Source organism: Manis javanica, chromosome 4 (genome assembly GCF_040802235.1).
Source record: "Manis javanica isolate MJ-LG chromosome 4, MJ_LKY, whole genome shotgun sequence".
Taxonomy (NCBI): domain Eukaryota; kingdom Metazoa; phylum Chordata; class Mammalia; order Pholidota; family Manidae; genus Manis; species Manis javanica.
The window spans coordinates 71,637,231-71,660,627 of record NC_133159.1 but is presented as its reverse complement, the minus strand read 5'-3'; the positions used below and the strand labels follow the sequence as shown (position 1 = coordinate 71,660,627).

Here is a 23,397-nt window from a genome sequence, read left to right as displayed (position 1 = left end):
TATTAAAAAAAAATTTACCAAAAATATCCTCCAGAAATAAAGAGAAAAATATATGAATACACAGTTTGTGAAAGAAGCTATGTCATTGGAAAATAAATACATGAAAACAAGCTCAACATCATTAGTCATTAGGAAAATGCAAATTAAAACTACAGTGAGATACCACTACAAACTAATTAGAATGGCTAAATCTTAAAAGACTGACCATACTGATGAGAATGTGGAGATACTAGAACTTTCATACACTGCTAGTAGGAATGTAAAATGGCACAACTGCTTTGGAAACATTTGGCAATATATTAAAAAATTAAACATATGTATACCATATGATCCAGTATGCTACTTCTAGATGTTTATCCAAGAGAAATGAAAGCATATGTCCATAAAACAACTTGTACAGAAATGATCATAGCAGACTAATTTGTAATGATCCCAAACTGGAAGCAAGCAACCCAAATGTCCATCAAACAAATTGTGGTATATCCATACAACAGAATATTACTCAGCATAAGTGTAATCAGCTCTTGGATGGATCTGCAAAGTGAATAGCCCAAAGAAATCCATGAGCTAGTCCCTAAAACCTGTGAATGTTAATTTAGATGGCAAAAATGATTTAAAGATATAATTGGTGCTTTCGAAATAGGGAGATTTTCCTGGATTGTCCAGCTGGAAACTAAAAATAATTACAAATATCTTAAAAGGGAAGCAAAGGGAGATTTGACTACAGAAGAAGAAAAGGCATTGTGAAGATGTAAGCAGAGATTGGAAAGATGCAGCTCTGAACCCAGGAATGCCAGCAGCCACCAGAAGTTGGAAGAGGCAAGTAATGGATTCTCTGATGGCATCTGCCATCACCTTGCCAACACCTTGATTTCAACCCCATTGGACTCAGGTCAGACTTCTGGTCTCTCGAACTGTAAGAGAAAAGAATTTCCATTGTCTGAAGCTACTCAGTTTGTGGCAATTTGTTAGGAAATTGAAACAGAGCTTTACTTCACAATCTTTGGTAATTGATTTTTGCTATTTTTTCAAATTGCTACTTATTATTGTTCTTGTGAGCTGTTTTTTTCTTTCTACGAGCATTGTGCAGACATCAGAGAAAAGTTTTATATTTAAAACATGACAAAAATGAGTTTAGAATGGCCTTTTGTGATATAGGTAGAGGCTCCCTTACCTCCTAATCTTACCTGGTTCATGAACTCCCCAAGCCAACTCTAGCTGCACCAAATGACCATATGGTCCTCCATCTTTGCAGTATAGTTCCCTCTCCAAAGAACTCCCTACTTTCCTTCCAGCCCAGTGGTTCTTGGGGAGAAGGGTGTCAATTTTGCACCTCCACCTCCCCTGGGGACGTTTGGCAGTATCAGGAGATATTTTCGTTGTCCCAGCTGAAGTAGTGATACTGGCATCTAGTGGGTAGGCCAGGGATGCTGCTGAGCCTCCTGCAATGCAGGGGGCGGCCCCTGACCACAAAGGGTTAGCCAGCCCCAAACGATGATACTGCCAAGGTTGGAGCCCTGTTTGGCCTCTCGGATCCCAGCTCAACTTCATTTGCCTAACTCTTCAGTCTTCAATTCAGAAGGCACTTCATCGGAACCACCTGGGTTGCACAGCCTTCTTGTAAGTGCTTGTTCTCCTATGTCTTCTGCTTTTGACCAGGAATTCTCAACCCTGGCTGTGCATTTGTTCTTCTACTGTCACCATAGGCCATTTTCACACACAAGCAAGGCTGAGGACCCCTGCTATAGACGTGGGTTTTGTGGTGGTTGATGGCATAAATAAAGCGACCTAGGCCTTTCCAAGTTTAAAACACTCTTCTGCAAATGCTTGCAGATCTTCATTCCTTCCTAAGGTACATATGCTTGGCCAAGAGTTTTGATGATACAATATAGCATATTCAAAGCCATCAGAAATAGTTCTCTAATATCTTTTATTCTTTTACTTACATGATATTTGTTTAAAGCAAATGAATTCTTAAAAAATTGACTTTCTTTTTTATAAAAAGTTCGTTTTTTAAAATTCAAATACTGTGGAAAAGTATCAAGACAAAAGTAAAAATCATCAGAACTCTGAATATCCAAAAAATAGATAGGTTACATGTTAGTGAATATCCTTTCAGGCATCTCAGAGTCCATATGATATATATGTAGTTGTATCTATGACATCTTATAAAATGGGATCATTTCTATGCTGTCTAAAACTTTTTTAACTTAACACTCTATTCTGAGTATCTTTCTTGGTCAACAAATATTAATCTACATCATCATCTTGATGAATTTATAATATTACCCTTTTAGGTCTTCAGTGATTTACAAAACCAGTCCCTGTTGATGGACACATAGGTTGTTTCCAATCCTCCCTGTTATAAACAGTGCTTGTGTGATCTATCTTGGGCATAGGAAGGCTGTATGAGTTAAGAGCATGACCTGAAGGGCAGGATTGCCTGGGTTCAAATCACAGCTTTGCTGTTTGACCTTGGGTAAGATTTTTAACCTGTGCCTCAGTTTCCCCATGAGTGAAATGGTAATAATTACAATTCTTAGTACTCCATAAGGAAACTAGGAGAGTTAGGTAAGTCAATATATTTAACAGTATCTAACACATAGTCAGCATTTCATGAGTGTTGTGTATTATTAAGTCTTTTCATTCGTTGGATATGCAGTTTGCAAGTATTTTCCTCCTAGTCTTGAGCTTGCTGTTTCACCCTCTTTCAGGGAGCCAAAGTCCCACTGGTATCCAGCTTTATGGACTATACTTTTAGTGTTAAGTCTAAGAACTCTTTGTCTGATCCTAGATCTGAAAATTTTCTCCTGTGTTTTTTTTTAAAGTTGTATAGTTTTACATTTTACATTTAAGCCCATGGTCCATTTTGAGTAAGATGTTACACCTCTTTATAATGACACTATTTACAAGAGCCAAAAGCTGGAAGCAACCCAAATGTCCATGTGTGCATAAAGTGAAGGTTCCTGTGGCCAGGATTCTCACCTGGCCCTGGTTGGCCAGCTCACCACACACGTGTGGACAATACATTGTTATTGACTCTATATAAAGAGCCCTGCCCAGTGCTCTGGGCAACATGGTGGCATGGCTGTAAGGCTGCAGGTACACAGAGCAGAGGCTGGAGTGGTGGCAGTGCCAAGGACAGAGGCCCAGAGGATGACTGTGCAGGCAGAGAGGCCCAGAGAATGACTGTGCAGGCAGAGAGGCCCAGAGACTGGCTTGCTGCATGCAGACTCGCTCTGGGTGAACGGGATTTTAGTGATTGACCTGCCACTGGAAATGAAGTTGGGTGTAACCCTTTCATTCCAGAACGTTTTATTGTCATTTCTTTGGTCTCGTTGAATCCATAGTGAACTTGCCTGGGGCAGAAACTCATTGGCAAGATGCCATGGATGGATGAATCGTTGAACAAAATGTGATATATATATATAATATATATATTTTATATATATATAATATATATATATATACACACAGTGGAATGTTTTTCAACCTTAAGTTATTTACTGCTGCAAAACAAACTGTACCAAAACTTAATGGCTTAAAATAATGACAACATTTACCTTGCTCACAATCTGAGTTGGGGTAGGTCTTGGCAGGGATAGATCATCTCTGCTCCACTGAGCATCATCTGGGGAAGCTCACCAGCTGAGAGCTGGGTCATCTGAGGGCCTGTGAATTCAGCAGGTATTGTGGGTGATGCTGGCCATTGCCTGAACCTTTACCTGCTGTCTACTGGAACACTTCCAAGTGCCTGCTCCATGTAGCCTGGGCCTCATCATGGATGTGGCTGGGCTCCTAAGGTGAGTGTCCAGAGAGAGTGAGCCAGTGCAAACTATATCTGTGCCACCTTTATGACCTGACATCAGAAGTCATCTGGTGTCATTTCTGCTGCATTCTATTCTTCAAGGTGACCTCTAAGTCCCACTCGGTTTCAAAGAGAGAGGAAATAAAGTCTCTCCATGAGTGTATGGCAAAGTTTTGAAGAGCCTGTGGAATGGGACATATTACTGTAGCCATTTTTGAGAATTCATTCTGCCACAGCAGAAGCTTGTCCTGGTTAAGTTACTAAACCTTGTATGTGGCTGAGTGCTCAGAATTCTGACTCTAAAGGTCTGATTATGACCCAGGTATTTGTCTTCCTTTATGACTTTGAAAACTATTAATATCATATTGTCAATTGCTTTTATAGTCTCTAAAACATTCTTCTGAGTACTATTCATTTTTCAAATGAAGTTCAATATGAAAGGAGATTACATATGAATTATCATTTTAGAAATGTGTGTTACTGTTGTATTGCATTAGTACAAATTCATTCTGGAACATTTTTGAATTATTAGCAGCTTTTTATCCATGGAAAGGTGTCTTGCCAATGGGTTTCAGCCCCAGGCAAGTTCACTACGGATTCAAGGTGACCAAAGAAATGACAATAAAACGTTCTGGGATGAAAGGGTTATACCCAGCTTTATTTCCACAGTGGCAGGTCAATCACTAAAATCCCGTTCACCCAGAGCGAGTGTGCATGCAGCAAGCTGTTCTCTGCTTCTGGGCTTCTTTGCCTACACAGCCATCCTCTGGCCTCTCTACCTGCACAGCTGTCCCAGTCTCGGTCCTCAGAACTGCCACCACTCAGCCTCTGCTCTCCTGCAGCCTTGCAGCCGTGGTGCCACGGTATAGCCCAGAACACTTGGCAGAGCTCTATATATAGAGTCAATAACAACATATTGCCCACATGTGTGTAGTGAGCTAGCCAACTAAGGCTAGCTGAGAATCCTGGCCACAGGAACCTTCACTTTATCCACAAAAGGGTATAGTATTTTTCAGGAAGAGAGGTGAGAGAGCATAGCACGCATGGAGAACAGGATGGACTGCAGCATCTGAAGGGGAAGCAGGGAGGGCTCAACTGGAATGGATCAACCTACAAAGCAGGCAGGGCTGTGTGTGGCACAAGTAGGCAAAGAACTAAGACCTTGTCCTGTGGGCATCAAGGGCCACTGGAAGGGTGTGAGCAGGGATGTTATGGGCTTCAGATTTGATTTTTCAATGACCACTTCAGCTTCAGTGCTGAGCATTTAAAAGCATGGGACTTGGAGTGATATGTAAATCCTGATTCACCCACTTACTGAAGAATTTGGAATTTGCTTGAAATATAGTGTCCTCTTTCAACTCATAAATACAGGCAATTTCCAGTTCAAGAAAGTTATTTTTCCTTTGATATCTTTGGTTATGGCTTTTTATTTTTCCTAGTGTCATATTAAATGTGTGCATATTTAAGTCTAGTTCTTGATTTCCAGCTAATAGTTGTGCACGTGTGTTCTGATGAGACTTAGTGTTCTCTAATCCACCCTAGGATGGGCTAGGCTATGATGCGGTAACAAAGAAACCCTGAATGGAACATCTTGGTTAGCTGAATGTTAATTAAACACTATCAGGTAGTACTGTATCATAAAAATACTACAAGAAGCTCAAGTAAACAATCTTTGATGATTCAAGTCACCTTAGAATCCCAAAGGAGTTCAGCATCTATTGTTGTTATTGTTCCACACAGTTATTTTTATAGCACATAGACATTACAAAGTGCTTTCATGTATTTTATTTAATCTTCACAATAACTCTGCAGTGGAAGTTTTTAGCCCCATTTAATGGTTGAAGAAAAGGAGGACCAGAAAAATTATTTGCTCAGTGTTACAAAGCTTGAGAGCAGTTGTGCTTACACTTTCCTTGGCTATCTCTCTACCAATGGCCATCAGTAATTATTGTCCAGTTCTGCAGATGTCACTAGGTGGCTGAATCCTACTGACCTTTGGAGGGACCCTGAAATATGGCTATAAAAATAATAAATCCTTAATAACAAGCTTATTTTTCTTGTGTTGTCACAAGGATTCACTAGAGAACTAAAAGTAATAAAGTTCTAGATATTCATTGTTGAGGACTCTGGATAATTAGGAGTTTATTCTGTTTATTTGTTACATTTTGATCCACATAGTCTAGAAACTTCCTTAAAAGTGAAACATCAATATCGATTTAAATTGTTCATTTAGCTTGTTTACTGAGGTTGAAGTAAAGCAGACACTTGCCATATTTTAGATTTGACTTTGTGTTTTCTCTTTTAGAATTTTTTTTAAAGAGAATTGTTATTTAAAAAAACATATGTCTTGTAAAAAGGGCTGGAAAATGTACCTTTATTTGGTTGGAAGAATGTGGAATCTTCTATTTTACCACCTCTTTTCTTCTCCTCTTTAAGAAAAAAGAATAAGAACAGCCTAGAATATCACATGTACAGGTGACTTCATGGCAGGACAACTGCGTCCTGTCCAGGGGACCTAAGCAGAAGTCTGCTGGGGAGGGGATGGAAGGTGCTTCTCCTGGAAGACTTCAGGGCAACATCCTCATCCTCTTCAGGTGTCTGCTCCTTCCCACTAAGACCTGCCTTGAACACCCTGTTTAAAATTGTAGAGCCTGGCACATACTTGGCACTCAAAGTGACATTTTCTGTCCTTTTAAGCTTGGAGCCTTGACATTATTGCAGGGAAACACAAACTATATTATTCATCATACTCACTGACTTTTAGTATCATGTTTATGAGCAAGAAAACATCTGGAGCAATTACACTTAATTTTTAAAAACCATGAACTTCCCAAATTTGTTCCTTGGATGATTGGGATTCTACTCTGATGGTGTTCAGTTGTTTTATATGAGCCTGTGACCCTCAAACAGCTCATCAGCCATGGAAGGAGTGAATTCATCACACACGGTCTAATTTGCCCTTCACAGAGATATTTAATTTCCAACCTAGGGGCCTTGCTCAGTTACATAGTATCTGGCAGAGGGATGGCAACCTAGCAACCGGGTGGACCACTGCCTCCCCCAAGCAGCGCTCTGGGGTAGAGGGCACAGGATGTTAATTATTTACAGTCGCTGATGAGTGCCTGGGCCACTGTCTAATGGAGCCAACTGCCTTTTCCTCAGAAGTAAACACAGATGATAATGTTTGAGGACTTGAAAAAATATGCTTGTTCAATTATATGATACTTCTTGTTGGGTAAAAAGCAGCTTGTAAAGCTAAATGATATTAAATCTAATCTAAATAAATCAGGTATTATTAGAATGATTAATATTTCTAAGTAGCTGTAGAGAAAAAGAAAGTTCCTATGGCCAGGATTCTCACCTGGCCCTGGTCAGCCTGCCCACTGCACGCTGCAATATGTTATTATTGACTCTATGTATAAAGAGCTCTGCCCAGGGCTCTGGGCTGCCGGCTACAGGAGAGCAGAGGCTGGAGTGCTGGCAGCATCACGGGCTGAAGGCTCTCCCTGGCTTCTCCTGCTTTCCCTCCCAGTAAATCTCTTGTACATCTAGTCCTTCCTTGGCACTTGTTGCTTGCTGGGCTGGTCCTAACATGCAGGCATTGTGCCAGCACCTTTTCCTGTGTACAGGCTATCAGGCAGCTTTAACATATTGGGAGAAAGAAAGTATTGAGTGCCTGGTGGCTGTTGGCTGGTTTTTGAACATATGTGCATCTACCTTCATCCTGAGGACTATAGGACACCGCGGAGGCATTTTGCAGAAGGATGAAATAACTGGCAAACAGGTGGGACAAGATTCCATGACACTTGGGCTCATGCTATTTATGTGACCTGATTGGTGAGATGATGAGACCTGGAAAAACTGAGGCTATAAACACAATAAAGATATCATACTGAGCTAATAATAACTGCTATTGTAAGCAAGGTGACCCTTATGTTTAGTTTCTATAGCAAGAATATTAAAATCGTGTTGTATTTGTAAATTATGCAAAATAGTAGCAAAACATATTTACTGCTTGCTCTATGCCAACACTACAGCCCCTTACTTGATAACTCTCAGGCGTACACCCTCTCAATATTCATTACCCCCTTCCATGCTAATACACCCTGCTTTTGTTTGAGACCACAGTGTGCCAGCCCTAGGTAGTAGCTTATGTCACACAGTCATGACACTCCCGTTCTCATTGTCCCAGCTTCTTTTGCTCTAACAGGTGGCCACACAACTCAATCCTGTCCAGAAGAACTAAGAAGTCTGCTGGGGTGTGGTTGGAGGCTGATTCTCCTTAAAGACTACAGAGCAACAACGCCATCCTCTTTAGGTAAGACCTACCTTGAACACCTGCTTAAAATTGTAGAGCCTGGCACACACTAGGCACTGAAAACATTTTTTTTTTCTTTGAAGGGATGTATGAAAACAAAATAGGGAAAAATTGCTGGAGAAAAGTGCAGAGTAGCAGTTACACATGCCCTGGGATAGGAATGTGCGTGGAGTGTTTGGTGAATAGGAGGAGCTGGTGTGAGCGGAGGGGCATGCGGAGGGCGGAGAATGAGAGCTGAGAGTGGAGGGACATGGAGAGCCTGACTGCACGGCTGGCGGTCGGGAGTGAGGCTTTCAGCTCATCCTCCGAGGGAGCAGGGAAGCTGAGGAGGAGCTCTGAGCACAAGGACAGCCTCTGCCTCCTGCTTAACACTGCCGTCTGGCTACTCTGAGAGAGTGCAGGGGGCCAGGTAGAAGTGGGGAGGACCGTGAGGAAGTGCTGCCCGAATCCAAGCTTGTGATGGTGGTGGCTTGGAGCTTGGTGCCAGCAGAGAGGGACAGAGAAGTGGTCAGGTTCTGGGTGTATTTGGAAAGTGTAGTCAACAAGATTTGCTCGCAGACTGTGGATGGATGGAGCAAGTTTTGTCAGAGCAACAGGAAGCAAGGTGATCGGGAAGACTGCAGGAGGCAGGGGTTTGGGAGGGAAATCCAGGCACTCAGTTTGGAGCATGTTTAAATTTGAGATGCCTATCATATATCTGTGTGAAGATAGTGAGTAGTTAAATGTATATACAGCCCTAGAGAAGTCCAGGTCAGGGATATAGATAGTATTTAAAGCTATGAGTCTGGGAGGGTTCACCTAAGACCTGAGTTTGGGTTTAAAAGAAAAAAAAAATGTTCAAGTGCAAGGATGAGCCCTGGGATGTTCCAGTAATGGTGCTACTAATGTGCTGGGCACCGCCACCTTGTATGCAGGTGCCATCTATCCTTTATACAGATGTGGCGAGGGAAGTACTCTGAACCTGACTCAGTAGACGGGTCGCCAATTCCAGGGCTAAGTCATGTGTCCAGAGGCACACAGATGGTTGAGTGCTCTCCTCCTGACTGCTGAGTCAGTAGCTTTGATGACTTCAGGGCTATCTCCTATAGCGACTCGACTTACAAATCTTGGCATCAAGCTTTGTCTTCTCTTCCCCATCCAAGCAGACATTCATTTCAATTTTCTCAGTGAGCTTCAGTACAGGCGTCCTAATCTTTTACCTTCAACTATTACTACTGCCTTCTAATAGGATTTCCTGCCATGAGACCCTGCCTACTCTAATGCATCCCTTATCTTTCTAAAAATAAAGCTGATTGTGTCATCTTCCTGCTTATGAGCCTTACTAGTAATTCCCTGTTATCTGCAGTCGATAATCCAGCCTCTTTAGCTTGGTTCACAGGAGCCACTCAACCTGGCTGCAGGCTCCTCTTCCAGCCTCATCTCTGCTGCACTCCCCCAGCCCTGCCTCGCACGCCAGTCACTGTCCTATGACATGAACCCTCCGAGTGAGATGCCACACACTCCTGTGCAGCTCGGCTTCATGCTCCTTCCTTTCTGTGCCCACACTGGGTAAGCCCCAGTAATTTTGACAAGAAGACGTGATGGCAGGCACTGTGCCTGGTTCCACATCTCGGAGGAAAGCTTTCAACGTTTCACCTTTAAGTGTGATGTCTAATGGACAGTTGTTTTAGAAACCCTGTATCAGATTAAGGAAGTTCCCTTCTTTTTGTAGTTGCTAAGAATTTACTACTGTTGTCATGAATAGGTGTCAGGATTCATTCTCCCCTTTAATCAATCATTGATTTATTTTCTGTTGTATTAACTTTATATTCCCTGGATAAATCCAACATGATCTTCATGTGTTATTCCTTTTTCATACACGTTTCTGGATTCAGTCTGCTACCATTTTGTTTACCTCATGACCCTACCATCCATGAGGTGGCGCAGGGGGAACACTTTTTGGAGAGGTGATCAAAAGCAACCTGAAAAAGTTTCATTTCCACTTCTGTCTGGGGTTAGAGGTGCTGACTGGGTGGTGAAGACTGGCAGTGGAGGGGGCGTCGGAAGCTCTGTATTACTAGAGAAAAGTGAAAATTTCATTACTGATAACTGTCATACTCAGTACGCAGTTCAGTACACATTTAGCCCAAACAAAAATTGAAGCAGATCTTATTGTTATAACTCAAAAGTTTTAATAGTGAAATAAAAGCCTAATACTTATAAATAAACCTGTTTAATGTTTTTATTTTGCTAGTTCACCTTACAGAAAAAATAATGAATAGAAAGAAAAAAAGTCCCACAAAGCCCACAGAACCTCCTACAGAGAGCTTCTCTGTATCACGTCTATTTATGACGTTGTCTCGGATGCTGTGATTAGACCGAGGCTGATGAGAACGGTCTTTTCCAGTTCCAGATAACTCTCGTAGTCCATTTTCAGCTCAGTCTCCAATTGCTCTTTTGACTTCTGGTATGCTATCTATTGGGGAAGAAAAAAGCAAGTCAGACCTATAAAAACTGACAGCTAGGAATACTGAAGAATGAGAAGAGGCAATTTTTGAACAGTTGGCCGGCCTGGCTGCTGCTCTCTGGGAGGGGGGCTGCGGGAGGGGCAGAGGGCAGGAGGAGGAGGAGCTGCTGGCTCTGAGGAGGACTGATGGAGAGAGGGGGCAAGTGGGCACAGAGCACAATATCTGCGGGAGCAGGAGCAGACCAGGTGCGCAGAGGGGTCAGACGTGTGTTCTCAGGGTTGACCATCCCAGCTGGCCTGCGAGCTCATGCCACTGATGGAGGGAGGTGCACACTGAGAGGGGAAAGACGAGCAAGGAGCACCTGGTCGGCCCATTTTCCCAACACTCCTTGCTGAACAGTCTGAATAATCTGTTCTGCATTTTGATCTGTCAGTGTTGTGTTAGCACTGCTCTGGTTTAATTACTGTGGCAATCTAACTCACTGTAATATCTGCAAAGGTAGTCATGATGTTCAAGAGTTCCTTCTTCCTCGGTGTCCTGTACCAGATTCCCCCTCTATCTCAAATTTTGCAGCTCCAGTGTATTATATTGTAGTAAAATGTATATCTATTTGCCTATATACTAGCTCCCATTTAATGAAAGTTTGTCAGGTTACTTACTTAACTGAAAACTTTCTAATAATCCTAATAGGTATCAACATTCCTATTTTAAAAATGAGAACTAAACCTCAGCAAAGATAGGAACATTACTCCAGATTTCATAGTTAAGTGGTAGAGTGGGGATTTGAGCCCACATGTCTTGATTCCATATTCCACCTGTTTTAATGTGTTATTCACCAAATAAAAAAATAAAATTCTATAAAATGAAAGTGTTCAAATTTTGAAACATTGTATGTACAGATGGTATTTAGATACCATTGTATCTGAAGGACTTTGAAATTATGGAAAATTTCAAAACTTAAATTGGATAGAATCTTGCTCTGTGTCCATGGGTAGTTCTCACCCACTGGTAGCCGGGGAATCAGAGAAATGCCCTCTTGACTGTCATGAGAACAAGAGGAGAATGTGAAAAGGCATCATTTTCCTGTTGAAACTGTGGACTAAGCCATACATACATATTCATTTCTACTGGGGTTAGAGGAAAGCAACCTTTATTTCTGAAATTTACTTACAACTTTTTTCTTCTCCATTTCCAGTTCAATTTCTTTCTTTTCTTGCTCACGAATTTTCCTGCGCTGTTCTACATATTCCAGATGCTTGACTTCTCTTTCAAAGTAGTGGTTGATGCTCGATACCTATTAGAAACACAGGCACACAAGAGGGGAGCCCACATGGAAGCCCCTGCATTGTTGCCAAGGCTCTGGAAGAATTCCTGCTGCTGGTAATTCACCGGGTACATAGCCTGACCTGGGGCACTACCCGCAGGCCCGCTACCAGAGGGGCCAGCTCAGCTGGGGTTGCTACTGTGCTCAGGTTCAGGGTCCTGTGCATGGGCGGATTCCAGGAAGAGAATGAGGTTTGGAAGGAGAAAGCAAAAAATTGTCGTTTTGAAGAAATATTCTTTTCCCCTTTCTTCCCTCTCATTTCAAAGACTGAGAGAAGTTTCATATTATCGGTCAAACTTGGAAAGCCCAGTTGAGGCAATCAGCGTAAATCCCAAAGGGACTGGAAGCAGAGCTCAGTCCCTGGTCTTCTGAAGGGCTGAGTGTGGAGCCTGAGCATAGAAGCAGGGAAGTCAGCAGGGACCGTGGGCCAGGAGGCCAGCGGAGGGAGAGCCTTTGCCCGCCAGGAACTAGGCTGGTAGTTTTGGGACTTGAACAGGTTGCAGTCTGTGTCTTTAATGTTGGCTATTTATATATTTATGTATTTCTATCCGTTGATTTTCTTTTTATAACCTCATTATTAACATTTCCTGAAACCATGGGGTGCTGTATGGAGGGGCAGAATATTGCCACTGCAGATGTGCTGCCTGCCATACGCTGTGCTGGGGGAGAAAGGGGCAAAAGTGGGTGATGGAGAGAGGCATGAAAATGTCCACTGGGCCCTCTGGGTAGGACATTGCTGAAATTAGATATCAGTCACAATTTAAAAATAACAATATTATGAAGCCCCAAATCAATTCTCGTGTGACTCTGGGCTTCACTTACTTGGCCTCCCTCTCACTGCATGTTTGTTTTTTTCTAGCTTCAAACTGTTTAACTCATACAACAGAAATACATCCCCTTACTTTTGACTGTATGATTCTTTTGTTCTCTTATAGAGAAAAACTTCTGTCACTTCTCAACACAATTTTACAACATGCCTCAGCAATATCTGATCACATAAATCCTCAAAGTGCAAAGTTACTAACCTCATTGGTGGAAGGGTGACTTAATGTCCAAGGAATTTCCAATATATACAGTGTTCCATAATAATCAGCTATGGCTATAAATTGCTGCTTAGCTGAAAGATACAAAAAATGGGGGGAGAGAACAACTCAGCCATCAGAGAGCCACCTTAGAGGTTACACAGGAAGTGTGTGTTTGTTTTGTGGTCTCCCAAAGGACCTGCTGCGGTTACAGGCATCTTGGCATTTTCATCAGCTGTTCATGACTGGGGACCATATTAGCATGTAAAAGTCATTTTTTCCAGTTGATGAAATGAAAGCCAAGACCCTGAGCTTTTGTCAGCCACCCTCCCCATCTCAACTCTTGCTTTCTTGGTGTTTACATAAGGACTGTGGCTCCTAGCTGGAGTGGTCCCTCTCCATGGCTGGCCCACTGGGCAGACTTAAGAAGAAAGCAGAGACAAAATGTGAAAAGATTTTCAAAGAAAAACCATGAAGCTAGTTTTCACCAAAGACACAGTAAGGGCTAAATGATGTCCTTGCCCAGATGAATTTCAGACACAGCCAGAAACAGGGTTTTATTATCATGATATAAAAACAAATTGCTGCCTTTGATTATTTAAAATGGATATAAAACACCAATGTATTTGAGAATTTTAATCTTTTTTTTCATTATGGATTTTCCCCCCTCACTTTCTTCTCATTTTCAGAAGATCTGGTTCAAATTGCAAACTCCGAGACTCATAATCCCTGTAGGTATACAAAAGATTGTTTTTTAGCAAAGATGGAGAAAACATTTTGGTGACGCATGGCTAAGCAGTGGCCAGACCGACACTCTTGAGACTCTGAAGACTCAGTTTCTTTCTGAGACAGAAATGAATAAAAAGACAACTTGATGCCTTCACAAATTAGGGAACAAAGGGAAATTTCTTTTAAAAGATGCAAATATACTGGATTTATATAGAAAGTAGTGCTCGGGTGAAACCAAAATTAGGATAAAGGACATACAAATTACTTTTCCATAGACACATCCTTGAATTTCTGCTTGCTTTGTTACACATTGTTTTTCCATATTATTAGTTCAAATGTTAAAGTTTAAATAGTTATATGACTCCAGAGAGTAATTTGACTTCATGAAGAGAATTGCTAGATATGGTCCAGAGGAGAGCCACAAAAGTGATAAAATATTGAAAATCTGTGACATAATGAAAAATTAAAGATACAAAATGTATTCTACTTGGAAAAGAAGCACTACAAGGTAACAAAGATTTAGGGATCACCCCATCTGACCTGGAGAAGATGAGGATTTTTTTTTCATTTTGTGGTTCCAAATCAGCCTTGGGATACAAATGTGTCTCAGAAATAATAATTGACAAAGAAAACAGAGAAATTCAGGTTGCATCCAACATTTCAGTGGAGGACAGAAAAGAAGGGGAAAGATGGAATGGGGAGGGAAGGGAGGAGTGGAAAATGGAAGAAAAAGGATGGGATGAAATGGAAAGGAAAACAAAAACTTGAGAAAAAACACTGGAGGCTTTCCAAATGAAAGTCAGACTGCTCCTGAGTCACCCCCAAAGGGCAAAATGACTTAGCTCATTCAATCAGAATTAACATACCCGAGAAAGTCCGGGGTTTGATGTAGGTGATCATACTGACACAGATGTTTTGTGACTGGGCTGGTTCGTGGGTTTTCTCCAGAAGGTCCCAGATATCGATGTTTCCATCTTCTCGGCCAATATAGAAGACTCCTGGCCTTGTCAGGGACCAGTGCCCTGAGGTGTACCTTTTTGGTGCACAGGATGACTGAAGGAGGGGTCCAGTCTTTAAACAAAATTTTTAAAAGACAAATTAAAAGCATTTGTTATTGTTTGCAAGAGGTTCACAATGATTTTCTTTAAGTAGCATTCATAGCTATGATCATATTACAGAAATTACACCCACTCACAAGTATTACTTTTTTTTCTTGTAGGATTTTTATGTATTCCCAGCTCTTTTCTTTCCTGTATGTTTGTATAACATATAAAAAAAATATTTTAGTTGCTTTTTAGAAAGGATCAAGTCCTCCAGTACAGCTGTTGATGGTTTTAATAATCCAACGGCTGCTGAAGTCCATTGTTATTTCTATGGAGATTGGTGGACATTAGGTAAGACCACAAGGAAATTTTGCTTATATCTTTATTTTGCTGTCAGATGTCTACTTCCCATGAAAATAACCCTGGTAGCCAGGAAAAGCAAATAAAAAGTCAATTCCAGTTGGGAGCTGCATGGCTTATAAATATTATTAGGAAGAGATTTTAGTCCAGCAAAGCATCAAAAAAAAAACATCTCTTTTCTCTACCATGAGGTAACTTGCCTTCTTTGGGAGATTTGCATAGAGATACATGAATGTGCTTTCACTGTCATACTCCGCTGGCGACCAGGGGTACTCATCTATCTACTTACACCTGCAGGAACTAAACTCAACTGGGGAGCTGTCCCTACCCTCCAGTACATGCCTTAGAAACTTTCCACTGGGGAGTGAAGAATGTCTCAGATGGGTGGACTACTCAGAGGTGAAACTCCAAACCTGTTCTTGCCAACTTCACCTTTCTGTGAATGACCAGGTTCCTGACCCCTGCATAGTCTTCAGACAATCTTGCCTAACTTTCCCTTTTCCTTTTCTTTAAATGCAAAATGGATACTTGCTTATTGTAAAAGAAATCAAACATGCAGACATACATTGGTATAAAGTAGAAGTCCTTTTGTAGATGTACACTTAAGTAGTTTCCAACTGTTTAAATGACAATTATGTACATATAGTCACAGAATTTTTTTTGAGTATATGTGCAAGTTAGAGTTCCATAAGCAAAAGTATAGGTTAAAGGAGTCATGTAAATATTGGTTTCCCTCCCTCAGGAAAGAAAAGCAAATGGCATATGTATTTATTTATTTAAATCATATGTGTATATAAATATACATTACAACTGTGAATGTATATATATATATATATATATATATATATATATATATATATATATATTTCAGATTTTTAAGGTCTCAAATTTCTCACCAAAGAGACATGTCATACTGATCTCCCCACATTCTTGCACTGGATTTTATCTATCTTCCTCGTTTTTGTCAATTTAGCTCCACCAGCCTGGATCCTGACCCTCCTAATCGTGACCTCCAGTTTCTTGGCACTGCCTCACTCTCACCCGTGCATGTCTCTGGTCTGCCTGGTGAGGGACGGACACCTTAGCTTTCTTGCTTCCATTTGCTGAACCAGCTCACATATTTCTGGTGCAGAAGCAAACATGACAGACCCAGCGTTCCTCCTTGCACTTCATACAGATCCCACCTTGTGTCTTAAGGGACATAAATCAAGCCAGCTGCCCACAGTATATATTTCTAAGAAAAGACTATTATTTTGCAGACAACAGGAGTCATGTAAATACTGGTTCCTTCCCTCAGGAAAGAAGAGCAAATGGCAGTGTTTTCAAAGGGCTCACAGTGGTTCTGTTGACAAGCTGGAACCCAGGCCATCTGTTCCAATTTCTCTAACAAGTGTCCCAAGGCTCTGTTACACCAGAACAGTCTATTGTTCCTATTGTTTTTCTCAGTAACAAAGGACCACCCACCCATTCCTCCATTTCACAGGCAGCTTACCATCACACCTTCTTTCCAGATGGCCATGTTCCATCCCCCGATAGTGAGAATAATGTCCTTGTAAAAAGGTGACCTCTGAACAGTGTGCACAGCTCCATCATGGACAGTGTAGAGGTTCGCTGGCTTCTTTGCTGTTGGAGTGGAAAAAGCCATTTCATCTTCAGTAACACTGTTTACATACTTTCAATGAAGAACAAGCAGACCTCTGACTGACAGTCAGGTCCCAATTAATGAGGGCCAAGAGTGGACAGCTAGAGAGAGGTCAGTGGAGGTGTATGAATCTGTCAAGGAATAGCTCTTCTTCTCTTTCTGGAAAGTCCAGGGAATTTTCCATCAAGGCCACTTTTCAGGCTCAGAAGAACATGTCATGTTCTTACTCATTTACTCACTCATCAATTCTCTCAGTCAATAAATATTTGTAGGTTGCCTATATGTACTTATAAATACCATAGGCAGCTTGGAAAACAATGACTAATAAACAAACACGATCTTGCCCTCATGGAGCTTACTCTCTAGTGGGAAAGACAGATAGATATGCAATAAACAAATCCCAAAGTATGTAATACAAAATGTGAAAAGTGTCAGGAAGGAAAACATTACAAGAAAGAATAACAAGAGACATTTGCAATTTAGACCAAATGGTCAGAAAAACCTTCTCTGCAGATGAGTCCTTTAGGCTTGAGCAGCAGTTCAGCACGAGAAAATTGTGGTATCGAGGAACATTCCAGAAAGAGGGAACAATGAGCACCTGAGGGGAGAGGTGTCTGGTGCTTGTATAAATTTGGGGAGGGCAGTAGGACTGGAGTCAGATGATCCCAGCATGAGACAGGAGGGCCCAGACCATGCAGGGCCTTGTAGGAAAGGAGTTCAGATTATATTCTAAGTGTAATGTGTTTTTATAAGTCCTGGAGGCCTAGAAGATGATCTGATTGACATTTCCAAAAGGTTCTTTGGCTGCTGTGGGGAGAATGGGTTCAAGGCAGGTAAAAACAAAGACGGAATATGGTAGGAGGCTGCTGCAGCAGTTCTGGTGAGAAAGGATGGTGGCTTGGATGAAGGTGCAATGGAGAAGAGTGGGTAATCGATAAATATTTGTGAGCTATAATTGACAAGACTTAGAGATGGCTCAAACGGGGTGGGTGAGAGAGATGAAGTGCTGAGAATGACAGCCAGGTTGCATGGAATTTCCATTATTGCAGCTGGGAAGTCTAGAGGGCAGGTCTGGGTGTTAAGAGTTCCCTTTAATCTCTGTCCTAGACCTGAGTGTCCTCCTCCTCCCCTCATCTGTCTACCCAGTCATTGTTTGGGTTCCTCTTTCCCAGGCCTGAGTGCAGAACTGCCTTCTCCCCACTCCTTGCCCAAGCCCCAGGGATGGCCGTAAGAATAGGCACCCAACTGGCCAAACTACAGTGTCTGGCGACTTCATAGCAAAATTATGAACTTATTCTGAATCTCATTGTACTAATAGCTATGTGAAGGCTGCATTTTTGTTTTCTTCAGGACACCTGTGGGACATTAAGCAAAAAAAAAAAGAGCTACTAAATCTTGCAAAAAATTCATAAAGTAGAGTTTCAAAGAGATATTTGTCCACCCCAGCTCATAGCAACATAATTTGCAATAACCAAAAAGTAGAAGCAACCTACATGTCTATCAGTGGATAAAGGGATAAGCAAAATGTGGTCTATACGCTCAATGGAACATTATTCATCCTTCCACAGGAAGGAATTTCTGACATATGCTACAACATTGATGAACCTTGAAGATATGTTAAGGGAAAAGACAGGTACTATGATTTCACTTACATGTGCTGCCCACAGTAGTCACATCCATAGAGACAGAAAGCAGAATGGTGGTTGCTGGTGGCATAGAGGACAGAGGGGCTAGTATTCAAGGTGGGTAGAGTTTCAGTTTTGCAAGATAGAAAGAGTACTGGATGTTGGTTGTACAGCAAGTGAGTGTATTTAATACTACCGAACTATACACTTAAAAATGGTTAAGATGGCAAATGTCATTTTATATTTATCTTACCACAATTAAAATCATTTGAAAAAGCTTATAAACTAAAAATAAACAAAATAATTTAAGTGCAGCCTTTCTGGATTAAAAAAAAGACCAAGTTTTCTCTAACCAAAGCCCCATCTTGAAGACAGCACAGAAGACATACTTTCAGGGCCCACTTGAAGTGATCTGGAAAATTCTAGGGAAGGCAGGAGATCCCTGCAAATCAGCATCTTTCTTGTTGCTCCTCCTGTTTCTCACAGCCTTTGCTCTGTTAGCAGCGTGTCCCTAGGCTCCACCTCACCGTAGAGCAGTGCCGCCCTGGAGTCAGAAGCCCTCTGCAAAACGTAATGATTACCAAGAGCAATATCGACAGTCATCAGGAGCTGTGCTTTAAAATAATATCTTAGGGGTTCTCAGCCCATAATAGTTTTTCCTTCCTTTTGTCCAATGAAGACCTTAGTGCACTTCATCGATGAATGGAGCTGTCCTTTAGTTATTAAGTGGAGTGCCAGAGCCCTCAGGCCAGGGTGTTATAAGAAAGTTGTAATAGGCAAAAACGTAGTTTCCAGAGGCTTTATCTGAAGCAGGATTCAGTATGGTGATGTGGTTAAGAGCCCAGACTGCCCACGTTGAAACCCTACAGTGCTGGCCGCTACCCCACGGGGTCGCTGTGAGGATTAAAGAGCTAATCTATGGAGAGTGCTTGCAAGAGTGCCTTGCACAGGACATGAGCCGATTTGTGGGTAGAGTACATGAAATGATTTTGTCAACTGCCATTATTCAGCCTTCATTTCATTGGAAAGTTTGTTTGATTTGGCCTTCTTTATCACACTTAACTCAGTCAGGGAAATCCATCTTTCAAAAGTTTCTTAGGAGAGGAAATTGTCCTTCCTGCCTTGTTGTGCGTTTGAGGTAAGACCATGGGGTTTCCAGCAGATCAAGAGGGACCGGGTCCCAGTAATTGCCTCATCTTAACTCAGGAAATGTCCGTGGTGTTTATGAAAGACATTGGGCTGGTAGCTCCCAAGGAAAACACAGCCAGTTCCCGGAGTAATTAGGGCGTGCAATTCAAAGTTCAGTGCATGTACACATTGACTGGCCCTGAACTTCAGCCATTATTCAGTGGGAATAACAATGTCGTTTGGCTTTCCATGTTAAACAATACTTGACTGATGATTTTGAAGTATTAAAGTATTATGATGATCTTAAAGTATCTTTTAAATTGGTGGTTAAATTATTTCCCATTAAAAAAATGAACTAAATGCAAAGGAATCAAAAGCAACTCACCTTGTTGCTGACCATCCACAACCCATTGGTCACAAAGTCCTGGCATGTTGACCCCTAAGTCTCTCTCTCATATTTCCTGTTATATATCCTGTTACCATGCCTACACTTTAGTCCTCACCATCTCTCTATGGACTACTGCAATTGGTTATCAGACTTCCATGACATATCTCACTAGTAAATTAATTCAGACCTGCTTTTCTGACAGGATTTTCTGATTATACTGGTGGCACTGGGATAGGGTCCAAAGCTTAGTAGGGCACTCCAGGCTCTGCCTACCTGGACCCAGATGTCCCTCCTGGCACCTCTAGGGCTGCTCTTGCCCTCTCCATTGCTAGGCTTTGACCAGGAGACCTCCCTGTTTCCTAATCGTCACCATTCCTTTGGGTTTCTGTGTTTTTTGCATTTTTTTAACCCTTCTACCCAGAATGTCTTTCTTCATCTGGAAAATTGCAATCAAGACCCAGCTCAACTGTATCTCTCTTTAGTGAGACCTTGTCTTAACAGCCCAGGAGAGTCAGGTCCTCTCTAGGATTCCACATCACTTCGTGTCTGCTTCCAGCCGTAGCAGTTAATAACAGCATCACAGTGCCATTTGTTTGTTTGTCTGACTCTCTGCACAGGTCATGGAACTCCTTTTGAGGGTAATATCTTGGTCATCTTTATATAGTAGGTTCTTAATAATGATTTAGTGAGGGGCAAAAGTAAGGAAGAAAGAAAAAATAAACATCAGTGAGAATTAAACAAAGCTCTTGGTTCTTAACTTTATTGGTATTGGTTATGTTATAAATGGAATGAAACCCATTTAAAATAAATAAATAAACCTGCTTGTCATGAGGCCCCTGCAAAAAGTAGTTAAGGAAGATGGCTCCAGGGGGAGATGGGGCCCCAAGGAAACCTCTCACACCAAGAGGAACTGTGGGCCTCTGTGCATAACCAAGTCAGGCCACCAGGCTTGTGTCCCAGGGGTGTGGTGGGGACTGCTGCCATGTCATATAGAGTGCCTGGTGTGCAGCAAGTGTACAACTAACATCCATGAACTGTTGAATGAATTGGGACATGAATAAGCCTTAAGAAGTTGAATATAGTTTACTGTATCCGGCACATGATTTTGAGTTCATGGAATTGGGACTGAAAAGTAAAAATAGGTTTCAGTTCTGCATGCACTTGACCCTTCCTTGTGTCACATCTAATCCCCCTTTAGTGGCCCATTCTAAACATAACACACTTAATGTTGGGTTCCTCAACAGGGGGATACTATGTAAAAGCAGGAGTGCTTTGGTCTCTAGATAAAAGTGGCTATCCTGGTGGCACGGCTGACAAAGGAAACCTTCCCAGGCCTACGGTAGACTTTACTCTACAGAACCAGTCTCCATAGATAGAAATGAGGGAGTGAAGTTCGAGGTGAAGACTGGAGCCTCAGCAGTTGTTCCCTGCAGGCTTGGCTCTGACTTCTGACCCATTAGTCACTCACATGTCCCCTTGTCCCAACCACCCACCCACAGGATTGGCCAGATCCTCTCTGCAAGCCTAGGCTGGCTGCCTCACCTCTCGGCTCCGTGGTGTTCTGATCATCTCAGCAGCTGCCTCTTCCTTTGTTCATGATTATTCCACACTTTGAAATATAGCTCAACTGTATTTTCATGCCATGATAAAATTCAAAACTTGAAAGTGAGTACTTGTAACTGTAGTGAATGCCAAGGCTCTGAGCCTACTAAACACAAAGAGCTGGGCATGTGTGGGTGCCCAGACTCCTGACTGTGATTCCTGCCAAACTGGGTGTGACCCTCAGACCTCTGCTTGGCGGCCCAGAGCCCGGGCCCTGGGAGCAGGGGAACACGTGGACACCACAAGTCCTAACCCAGGGGAAGGTCCTGCAGCCACTTCTCCATCCTGTCCTGATGTCTTCAAGAGCATTGTAAATTTAGTTTATAAATTCACATTGACTAATATTTCCCACATAGATGAGCTACCAGGTTGTTCAATTATTGAATTGACATTGCTAATTTTTAATTACTTGTCCAAGTGCCTCAGTCATTTAAGTATCATTAGATCAGTGCTCCTCAAATTTTAGGGTGAAAACAAATGACCTGGTGAATCTTATTAAAAGTCCACATTGAGATTGAGTAAACCTGGGGTAGGATCTAAGATCCGTACTTCTAACAAGCTCTCAGGTGGCAGCCGGCGTGCTCGTCTGCGGCCCTTGCTGAGACCAATAGGTGTACAGTCAGCACGTTAGGTGCCCTCCTCCCGTTAGCGAGGCCAAGGTCACTCAGCACCTTGTGGAAAAGGCACAGGTTATTCATAAAAGAGCAATCGGAGAAACTTACTCATAAATCGGCCAGTTTCAGGGTCTCTTTCCACTTTCCAATCTGTGTATATCACTTCACCTTCCTAAAAAGAATACAGGTTCCTTATGGTACAATGATGACTTAAGAGACAAAAGACTTTATGTTCATGCGGGAGGACTAACTGTAAGCATAACAGACACAAAGCGATATGTTAACCAAATGACAATTCGGTCAGGGGACAGGCAGGGGAAGGAGGCTCAGTCTGATGACTCGATTTTATATTGAACAAAAACATGAGTTTGCTGAGTTTTTCTCTACATACAGTGATGTGGAGAACATAGACAATTATGGAGATAATCTTTGTACACAAGTTCCAACTGCTGGGTTTCCAAAGCTTTTGTTATCTTGATGATAAGTGGGAAATTATCTTGATGGACTGAAAGCTCCAGGTGGGGAGGGGTCTGGTTTTATTTCCTTGGTGATTTGTTCTCAGCATGTTACAGTCAGTACATAGTCAATATTTGTGGAATAAGAAAGAGGGGATATGAATTCATAATGTGGTACTTATTCCTTCTTAAAGTTGTGAACAGGAAACACAAAGTTCCATTCAAATAACAGAACAAGTAATACATGTTCTAGTTCCACTTACGGCCATTTTAGGGAGAGGGAAAGGCAGAAAGACCTGGTGTAAAGGAGAAACAGACAGAGCCACACAAATGGGAAGGACAAACAGAACCAGTGAATGAGAGAGCTGGGAAAGGTTTAGAGAAACAGTGTAGTCCCATGGTGCCATCTTATAGATGCAAACACTGAGGCTCAGAAAGGTTAAGTGACTTACTCAAGGTCACCCAGTTGTCTCCTAATTCTAACTTTTTTTTTCATTGTATAGTAACAGGAAAACACAGAGAAGGTTATGTAAAAAGAGAGGTTACAAGGACTCAGATGAGGGGATGAATTGGGATACGTTGCTAAGGGAAGGGAGATGGAAAAATATTTGATTCGTGCAAAGTGGAGAATAAGCTCACTGGGGCCAGGGCCTACTCATTCATTCATCTGTGCTTTGTTTCATTCATGCCAATTCATTGAACAAACAAGGACTGTGTTCAGTGTTGGAAAATCAGAGTCAGAGGATCAGCACCCCTTCCACCCGTGGTCTTCAGGTCTAAGGGAACAGACAGATCAGTACATGTCTAGGGTACAGGTCTAGTGTGTTGCCTGTGACACATCACCCTCATAGCAACCAATTATTGAGCACCCAGTGTTTGCCAGAGTTGTTAG

General features: G+C 41.9%; 1 protein-coding gene across 2 annotated transcripts in view; it reads right to left on the bottom strand.

Annotated features, from left to right (window-relative positions):
* Nucleotides 1-10,322: 10,322 nt before the first annotated feature.
* The window catches only part of DNAI3 (dynein axonemal intermediate chain 3), a 91,011-nt gene continuing 77,936 nt past the window's right edge, over nucleotides 10,323-23,397 (bottom strand). The window contains exons 18-23 of one of the 2 annotated variants that reach the window (XM_073234218.1): nucleotides 22,159-22,222; nucleotides 16,544-16,674; nucleotides 14,515-14,719; nucleotides 12,923-13,014; nucleotides 11,745-11,867; nucleotides 10,323-10,581 (exon numbers count right to left, since the gene is read on the bottom strand). In XM_073234218.1, coding sequence (XP_073090319.1) covers nucleotides 10,453-10,581; nucleotides 11,745-11,867; nucleotides 12,923-13,014; nucleotides 14,515-14,719; nucleotides 16,544-16,674; nucleotides 22,159-22,222 — 744 coding nt within the window. In that variant the 3' untranslated portion in view covers nucleotides 10,323-10,452. Of the gene's footprint in view, nucleotides 10,582-11,744; nucleotides 11,868-12,922; nucleotides 13,015-13,456; nucleotides 13,649-14,514; nucleotides 14,720-16,543; nucleotides 16,675-22,158; nucleotides 22,223-23,397 lie in introns of those variants that run through there. The other variant, XM_073234219.1, reaches the window with a different exon arrangement.